Below are 10,111 nucleotides of genomic sequence, written 5' to 3' on the forward strand. Positions count from 1 at the left end.
TTTTATAATGGATATTTAAATGATGATTTTTTAGTCGTGCTTGGATGATGATTTTAACCATCTGACCCTTTGTCGATGGCATAATTTTATATACTACTTATTGAATGATGATTTCTAGATGTTAAGCCTTTGTTGAGTAGTAACCTGACCTCTTAAGGGCTCGGCTCACCTAAGGGTTTCAACTCTGCACATGAGAGATGACCCTTAACGATTTTGTAGATTTTTATGGGTTAACAAGCTGGCCCCTTCTTTAAGGGATCGGTTCATAGATTTCACCTCTACTCATGAGAGATGACTCTTCGTATAGTAGATTAGTTGGAGAGGTAGACCATGTAGAAGGAACAATGCTTTTATTGAGAGCCTCAGAGGGCTAGCAAAGCTGAGTCGTACATGACTTTTATTGAGGGCCTGAAATGGCTAGTAGCTTCTCTTGATGGATAGTAGGTTTTTAAGTGCTCGGCATTCCAGGGATGAGGTAGTGGATGCCCTTACAGGTTTTTCAAATAGTAAGAGTTGGACTTTGTCAAACTGACCACATGATAGGGTCCTTCCCAGTTCGGTCTGAGCGTCCCTACTCCAGTCTTCTCAGTGCTTTGGAAGACGTGGTGAAGGACCAGGTCACCTGGCCGGAACCCCCTGTCTTGACCCTGGAATTGTAAAATCATGCCACTTGCTGGTACCGAGTTGCAACTCGGAGTTTGGCAACTTCTCTGGCTTCTTCGAGCAAATCAAGGTTTGCCGCGATCTGCTTGGCATTTTAATCCTCCTGGTAATTCCTCACCCGAGCTGCGGGGAGGCCGATCTTGACTGGGAGAATCGCCTCCCAGCCATAGGATAGTGAAAAGGGAGTTCCCCCAATAAACGATTGGGTTGTGGTCCTGTAAGCCCATAAAACAAATGGGAGCTCGTCCAACCACTTCCCTTTAGCTTTTTCTAACTTCATCTTGAGGTGGTGTTTAATGACCTTGTTCACAGCTTCCACCTGCCCATTGGACTGTGGGTGATGGGGTAAGGAGTATGCATTTGAGATGTCAAGCCCCCTAAACATGCCTTTGAATCTGTCATTGTCAAACTGCTTCCTGTTGTCGGAGATAATGGTATGTGACACTCCGAACCGACAGATAATATTCTTCCAAATGCAGTCACTTTCTACTCTATAATCTTCACACCAGTTCGGCCTCAGCCCACTTGGTGAAGTACTCAACCACCACGATAGCGAATTTGACTTGTCCCTTCCCATGGGGCAGAGGTCCAATGATGTTAATCCCCCACTGGGTGAAGGGCCATGGCCCGCTCGTAGGGGTCATCTCTTCTGTAGGCTGTCTTGGCACGGCAGCAAATCTCTAGCACTTGTCATACCTTTGGACATAACTCTTGGAGTCTTCTCAGATAGTCGGCTAGAAATACCCCTGTCAAAGTATCTTCTGAGCTAGGGCTTGGCTACCGGAGTGATTTTCATAGATTCCCTTGTGGATCACTCGGATCACATAGTCTGCTTCATCAGTTCGGAGACATCTAAGGTAGGGTTGTGAGTGCCCCTTCTTGTACAGAGTTCCATCCAGGATTATGCATCATGCGGCTCTAATTTTCAAGCATCGGGCCTCCAACCTATCTTGAGGGACTTGGACAGTAGTGAGATACTGGAAAATTAGATCCATCCAACTCAAATTTTCCTCTATTGGATTGACCATCTCTTGATTAGCTCGGTCGATACTTGGGCTATTCAGGAATTCCACGGGGATAATCCTTGGAATCTTTCCCTTCGTGGTCGAGGCTACATTTGCGAGGGCGTCAGCCTAAGAGTTTTCCGTCCTTGAAATTTGATTGATGGTGCAGCTCCCGGACCTTTCTATCAGCTTCTTGGCCTTGGCCACATAAGTTATCATCCTTATTTCCTTAGCCTCATACTCGGTGGAGATGTGGTTCACAACGAGTTGAGAATCGCATTATACTTTGAGAAGTTTAACTCCTAAACTAACCACCGGTCTAAGTCCAGCCAATAGAGCCTCATACTCTGCCTCATTATTAGAGGCCTTGAAACTGAGTCTGATGGTGTACTGAATGGTGGTTGAGTCAGGCACAACTAGGACGATCCCTGCCCCAGTGCACTTAGAATTGGACGATTCGTCCATAAAGAGAGTCCATCTACTCTCTCCTCTATCTGGCTCTGTATCCTTGAGAAGTGGGAGAGCTGGCAGAGTCAATGGGATGGCCTCCATGCCCGTGTCTATGACATTGACATTTGGAATGGTGAACTCTTCTATAAAGTCGGCCATTGCCTGGCCTTTGATCGCCATCCTCGTTCGATTTTGGATGTCGAACTCTCCGAGTTCTATCACCCACTTAGTAAGCTATCCTGACACCTCGGGCTTCTAAAGGACCTGTCTGAGGGGAGACTTAGTCAAGACAATGATGGAGTGTGCCTGGAAGTATGGACGCAGCCTCCAAGCCGAGTTGACTAGGTTGAGTGCTAAATTCTCCATACTCGAATATCTAGTCTCTCAGGAGGTACCATCGCCTTACTCACTTAATAGACGGGACACTGTCTGCCCCCCACCTCTCTGATGACCACAGAGCTTGTGGATAAGACTGAGACAACCAAATACAGGAATAGGGGCTCTCCCTCTTCAGGCTTAGATAGCAGGGGTGGAGAGCCCAAATACTTCTTCAATTGCTGGAAAGCCTACTCACAGTTCGAGGTCCACTCGGCTTTCTTGTGACCCTTCAACTGTTGGAAGAAGGGACGACATTTGTCAGTGGATCGGGATATGAATCGTCTGAGTGTTGTCACTTGTCCAGTGAGGCACTGAATCTCTCTCATCATTTGAGGTGAGCTCATGTCAAGCAGTGCCTTGATCTTGTCAGGGTTAGCTTCAATGCCTCTTTGGCTGACCTAAAACCCAAGGAATTTGCCCGAGCCTACTTTGAAGGTACATTTGGCAGGGTTCAGCTTCGTGCAGTATTCCAGGAGGATCGAGAAGATCTCTTCAAGGTCTGTAATGTGGTCGGATGCTTTGACACTCTTGACGAGCATATCATCAACGTAGACCTCTATGGTCCGACTGATCTGCTTAGCAAGCATCTAGTTCACTAATTTTTGATACGTCGCCCCAGCATTCTTCTAGCCAAAAGGCATGACCCGATAACAGTAAAGCCCTTCGTCAATGACCAAGGTTGTCTTCTGCCTGTCCGGGGGGTGCATTGCGAACTGATTATACCCAGAGTAGGCGTCCAGGAAGGAGAGTCACTCATGTCCAACGGTACTGTTTACTACCTGGTCGATTCGAGGCAACGGGAAGCTGTCCTTAGGGCAGGTCTTATTCAGATCTGAGTAGTCTACACAGACCCACCACTTCCCATTTGCTTTCTTCATGAGGACCACATTTGTGATCCAGTCCGAGTAGTGTACCTCTTCAATGAACTTAACACTGAGGAGCTTCGATACCTTGCCTGTTATGGCCGAGTACCTCTCGGGGTCGAATGCTCTCCTCTTCTGCTTTATCAGCATATAATCTGTCACGCCCTAAACTCGGAAACCGGGCTCACAAAATTCCCGATCGTCGAATCCAGCACCGACAGCCTCTATAGTACCCCTCTTTCGGCTCCCAGTGCCCATACACCAAGTTCCGATCCTAGGATCCTACGAGGAGGATTTCAACATGAATTTGATTCGTAATAAACATAACCAAGTATAACCCACAAACAACAACCGACAATTGCATCACATTTCTACTATGATAAAAAAACTTATAAGTACAATACGGAAAGGGAAATACAAAGATATACAAAAGCCTCAAGATGATTTGCCATACGCTCCTGCCTCAGCGCAGCTACGATCCAACGTCACCTGCATGCAATGGTCGTGCACAAGCTTACAAAAAGCTTAGAGGGTGGTAAAAGTGTGTGTGCAATGTAGTAATATAATTATGCAATATCAAAGTAATGCGGAATATGTTGATGAATCCATGAATACTATTGGCCATACCAAGGCTATGTGATGCAAGGCATTAATGATGTCGGCCATACCAAGGCTAAGTGATGCGAGAGGCGGCTCAAGCATACCAATCCTCATCTGAGTCCACATATCAAAACAGCTCAACTCTAGAATATCATCGTGGTCTATTACACTCCAAACCAGATTGCCGCCCCATCGCGTATAACAAGGTGAGTGGAAGAGACCTCACTATCCGCCTGCTAATATTGGGCCCGACTCGTCGGTAGTGGACCCATTCCTCGAGCTGGTCAAACTCAGCCTAGCTTTGCCCCCTCCTCTTGGGCGAGTAAGGGCGCACCCCCTTCCAACCGACCATGACACAATGAAAAGCGCGGCCTTCTGGTAATTGGCACTCGGCGCTCATGCATCCAGTCGGTGTAGACGTTGGAGCAACCTCCTGGTACCATAAGGGTTTAGGAAATTTTACCAAAGGACATCTACAGCACCCCATGTAGAACATGATTTTTGATTTCCAATCCTGCCAACCACGATATGCTTGTGGAGGCTACGACCCTGATGTCGCTAGGGCGTACAGTAGTCATGTCACACAATGCGAGATGCATGAATCACATATCCAGTCATGCAGCAATCCTGCGCATATCGCGCGCTCATATGGGCAACTCCCCCTATCAAGGAGTCCCACAATAATCTGCCCAATGGCATGTGCTATGGTCAATCACTCCTCACATCAAGCATACATATGATGCGTGTTGTGGAGCTATACTAAGTATATTATATGATGATCATGTACTCCCCCTTATATCAAGGTTAGGCTTAAGCAACCTACCCACAATCCCAAGGATCTGGAAAGGGTTCCTTCACAATACTATCGCATGATCCGCTAAATGCCTTAGGGGGACCAAATGAGTCCTAAATGGACTCTAAAATAAAAGAATTAATCCTACTAACAACCAATAGGGGCCCAACATCTTGGGATAGCCCAATGAGAATAAATGGATCATGCAAATGGGGCCCAATGACTAGGGCCAACCCACTTAGAGAATGATGCGAATGGGCCTTACAAGGCCTAAGGGAAGGTCACAATGAGGAATTTCAACCATCATTGTCCATCAATGTGGACAGTTAACCAACATTATTCCCAAGGAGTGGCCCACGTAGAGCTTGACATATAGTGGGCCCATAGCCTCATGCAAGGGATTCATACACAATGTAACGAGCCTCAAGTACATCGTATTGGGCCACACTCATGGGACTCACATATAACACAATGGCCATGTCCTATGAGCTTCGAATACATCACAATGGGCCTCGCCCATGGGCCTTGAATACATCACAATGGGCCTCGCCCATGGACCTTAAATACATCACAATGGGCCTCGCCCATGGGCCTCGAATACATCACATTGGGCCTCATACATCAAGTGGGCCGCATGACATGGGCCACACCATAAATAGCAGCGGAGATGAAGACCGAAGATCATCTGGACTATACCGGAAATAGCAGTGGAGATAATGATTTCCACAGTTTTAAAAATTCACAGAGCCCACCTAAATGTTCATTTCCCAACCAATCTGATCATAAGGTCACAAAGAGCTGGATTAAGAGGAAAAGCAAACCTCATATTAATCCAAAGCTTCTATGACCCAAATGGTTTTAATGGTAGGCATTCAATCCCCACTGTTTATTGCAGTGTGGTCCACTTGGTAACTAGATCTGTCTTATTTTTCTTCTCAAGCCCTTAGGATGAGCTCACCAAATGGATGAATGGTTGAGATATAACACATACATCAAGTATGGGCCTCGTAAATGGGTGGTGCAGATCACACATATACATCTTGGTGGCATCCACCATCCAAGATGTAAAGAAAATACATCACGGTGTGGCCCACCGTCCAGCCATCTAGATAGTGTGGACCATCACATACATCATGGTGTTGCCACAGCTACTGGACAGCAGTTTAGCAACATCTTCAAATGGAAGGTCTAGATTAAAATCGGACCCATGGTCCTGCTGCTGCATGTACAGCAGATGTGCGTCAGGGGTCCCACCATCCTATGGTGTGGACGGTGTGGATGTAAGATACATACATCGATGTGAGGTCCATGGAACTTGCTGATGTCATCAACTGGTGTGACCCACATAGAAGAATGGTGCGAATAAAACACACACATCAAGGCACCATCCCACCATCCCAATCAAATGGATGGTGGGGATAGAGAATACACTCATCAAGGTGGCCCCATACCACACGTGCAGCACGTGCGGGTGGGTCCCACCCACCAAAAAAATTGGGTGGACAACATTGATAGCACGCATGCATCATGGTTGGGACCCACCGTCCATGGGCTGGACAGTGGATGCAATGCATCATCAAGGTGGTGCCATGTGTAGCCCACTGATCAAGGTGATGTACGTGTTTTATCTTCGTCCAGACGGACGGACATCATTGGTGAAACACATATATCAAAGAGGAGTTTCACCATCCAGCAGGCTGGATGGTGCAGATGAGATGCATAAATTATGGTGGTCCCTAGAGATATGGATGGTGTGGATGGAACACATACACTAAGTGGTCCCACTGTCCTGACAGTGGATGGTGTGGATGAAACTCATAAATCACGGTGGTCCCACGTCCGGTGGGCCACATGTTTGGATTAAGCTGATATATATTTTTCCTTCATCCAGGGCATGTCCCAACGGGTAGGCAACAAGGTGGACCTCACGATCAAGCGGTCTAAAATAGGTGGGCCACACACCATCACGAAAGAGGGAGAGATAGAGAGAGAGAGAGAGGAACGTGAAGGGGAGAGACCCCGCCACTATTGGGCCCTCCCTTATACAATACATACATGAAGTGGGTCACATAACAAGTGGGTCCTTAAAATAAAAAAAAAAAAATCAAGATGTAGCACTATGATCACCCACTGTTGATCTTCTTCTTGGCTCCTTAGAAAGGTAGTCTCCTTGGCTTCGATCTTAATGGAAGATGATGAAGTATGGAGGGTTGAGATGGGAGATGAGAGGTAGGAAGTGGGCCACACACAAAACTCTCTTGGAGGTTAGAAAAGCTTGGACGTTGGATTTTTTTCCTTGGGTTGCTTAGAAGAGAAGGGAGAAATAAGAGAGAGAGAGAGAAGATGGGATGGAGTGATGGATGGGAGAGAGAGAGAGGAGATGAGATAAAAATGTTGACTTTTGGGGTTATTGTGTAAGAGAGGTATGGGTTGTGATGGGGTGAGTAATGTGTTGGGTGATGGGTTGATTGATGTGTTGTACTTGACATGTACTTGACATTAATGGGATTGATGGGATATTTTGTAGAGATTCCTCTCTTAAACTATGCAAATGCATGGCATTTCCTCGAGATATGCGTGGGCCCACATCTCCTAGCCTGGGTATCACCTTAGTGCGTGAGACACAGAGTTGGAACCGCGGCGATGACGCAGTCACTAGGGTACAAGTTTCGGATTGAGTCGACTCAGGTTAATAGGGTGTGACTCAGGGTCACGTGCAAACACCGATTACAGGTCGCGGGTCGCCGAAATTCGATAGGGAGGATCGCAGGAATCTATGGAATGGTACGGACTATGATATGGATCTTACATAATCTAGGTCCACATTCAACTTGTGGACTATGACATCTAGGGAGATACTCGGCATGTCTTCGTGTGACCATGTGAAGACATCCTTATGTTGCCATAGGAAGGCCAGCATCTGAGACTGTTGCTCGAAACTCAGCGACGACCCAAGCTGAATAGTTCTGCTCGGGTCAGCTTCCTTGAGCGAGACGGTCAGTAAGTCCTCTGTGATGGAGTCTTCTATAGAGTTCTGGGGTCGAGCACATTCACGGTGAGGGCTTGCTTCATTAAACCTTTTCTGACCGCTACGGAATAACACCTCCGTGCTTCGTACTTGTCTCATCGGACGTACTTGACTCCTCCCTCTGTAGGGAACTTCATCATAAGATGGTAGGTTAATACGACTACCCTCATTCCATTAAGGGACGGTCATCCTAAAATGACGTTGTGCATTGACGGCACATTTACCACCAGAAAGTCTACTAGCAGAGTCACCTGACTCTGCCCTTCTCCCATTGTAACTAGGAGGGAGATGGCACCCTCAGAGATCACCTTATCTGTAACAAATTCATGCAGTGGAGCCTTCATAGGTCAGAGGCACGACCTATCTATGCCCATCTTATTGAACACCTCGGAGTAGAGTATGTCAGCTGAGCTCCCAGTGCCGACTAAGATTCGGTAGGTTTTGTGATTAGCGATCTGCATTGCTACTACCAAGGTATCGTCATGCAGGTGTTGGATGCCCCGCGCATCGTCCTCTGTGAATGTGAGACTGCAAGGACTTATTTTAGGCTCCTTCCTCGATCCCTCTGTCGAGCCGATGTAGTGCTTGGGATCAATGCTTCTTGAATGGGCCTTGTGGGCCCTGTTCGAGTCTTCGCAGCCCGACGGACCACCAAAGATTGTCCGGATCTCTGAGGTCTCATCCTCGGTCTTCCACAGTTGTTCATCCTTTCAAGTCCACTTCTATTCCTTGACATACTGATGTAAATGGCCTTTGCGGATGAGTGTCTCGATCTCATCTATCAGGTTGATGCAGTCGCTGATATTGTGGCCATGTTTAACGCCCCGACTTTTCAGGACCCGAGTATATGAATCATTTCCCAAAAACCCAAGTGTTAACCTTAAAGGATGGTCAAATTCAAGTATATATATTTTTCTTTTATCAGAGTAAGCAGATGAGCGTAGAATGGATAAGTAAGCATAAATGGAAATTTCAAATTTCATTAGAATATATAAGTGGTTGCCCATAATGACTTATACAAACCAATGTCTCCAAAATTAACAAATACAAGAATTACATGATCTAATACATGAGAAATAGTAAAATGCAAGTAAATTTGAGCCGCAAGACCCCTCAACTTCTCAAGGTAGATACAATCATGCAACCTTGGCACTTGAATGTGGCTCCTCATTAGCCCAAACCTGAAAATCACTTAAGCCACCTGTGCTACCTGTACAGTTATATTTATTTGATGGATGAGTGGCCAACTCAATGTGAATTCCCCATAAGATTATACACCGCCGCATTAGGTAAGCATAGTTATAAAACAATGCATACAAAACAATATTAATGCAGGTCTAATTATGTGCGTGGATGTGTGAATGCAATCATTGCCCCGGGGATGCTCATCCCTACGGACAGTGGGCTCGTCACCCATGCAATCATCGACCTGGGAAAAGCATCCAGTCGGACAAATACGTACATCACATACGATAGCAATAAATACTGGTCTGTGCCATGTATGCATGATTAGCCAATCTGTTATTAATCTAATTACAACCAGCCATTTTAAATAAGCTCAAAGGTCACTACAGGGAGCTCTTGGCCCAGCGTAGGCCGACGGCTCAGGCATAGTGTCCCATGACTACCATCCTCGGCCCATGAGACTACCATCTTAGGATGTTTAATGGAAACTCGTTGACTAGTCGCCAATCATATTACTGTATATGGGGGCTTACCATCGCATAGTTACACAGTATAAAATATTGAACCCATATAGGAAAAATACCAAAAAAAGCCACATAGGGTTATTAGTAAAGCTAAACCACTTAGGGTGAGTATCAAAATAAGTCACATAGGGTGAGTATCAAAACCATGTGACGAAAGACCACCTTTGAAAACCATTGGACACAGCAGCCCTTGATGGTAGGCCTACATCATTGATCAATTCAAACCACCACTTCATAACTACTAAGCCAAATGTCCATTTCAACCACAACCAATTGGGTTACATCCTAAGTATGGGTTTACATTTATAAGTGGGGGTTTCCCACTGATGTACCAATTTAAGTTCCATAAGCAAGCCACAAATAATCCACCAGCATGAATAAATATGCAGGATAATATTTAGCATGTAATGTAACAATTCAATCTCAACAATTAACACATATGACTATGAAATGGAGATATCAATTATAAATTGAAATAAAAACTATAACTTAAGCTAATGGGAAAATGGAAAGCTCAAGGGGAAGAATCATCACCTTACAGATCGGATCGCCACTAATGTTGCTAGGAAACACTTATGTCCTTAGAATCAATCCTACCATGAATTGTAAAATTGTTTGGTCAG

At 45.7% G+C, this 10,111-nt stretch overlaps 1 protein-coding gene across 1 annotated transcript; it reads right to left on the minus strand.

Annotated features, from left to right (window-relative positions):
• Window positions 1–757: 757 nt before the first annotated feature.
• Window positions 758–2,297, minus strand: LOC131234606 (uncharacterized). The gene is made up of 2 exons (XM_058231539.1): window positions 1,980–2,297; window positions 758–1,129 (listed from the first exon to the last, which is right to left on the minus strand). The coding sequence occupies exons 1-2, from the start codon at window positions 2,295–2,297 to the stop codon at window positions 758–760; spliced, it is 690 nt and encodes a 229-aa protein (XP_058087522.1).
• Window positions 2,298–10,111: the final 7,814 nt, after the last annotated feature.

This window comes from Magnolia sinica, chromosome 19, assembly GCF_029962835.1.
Source record: "Magnolia sinica isolate HGM2019 chromosome 19, MsV1, whole genome shotgun sequence".
Classification (NCBI taxonomy): domain Eukaryota; kingdom Viridiplantae; phylum Streptophyta; class Magnoliopsida; order Magnoliales; family Magnoliaceae; genus Magnolia; species Magnolia sinica.

Bases quoted from the DNA above. Each gene is read 5' to 3' on its own strand.
- LOC131234606 (XM_058231539.1), bottom strand. From the start codon at position 2,297: ATGGCGATCAAAGGCCAGGCAATGGCCGACTTTATAGAAGAGTTCACC. The intron at 1,130-1,979 runs GTTAGTTTAGGA...TGCATTTGGAAG, and splicing joins TGGCTGGACTTAGACCGGTG to AATATTATCTGTCGGTTCGG.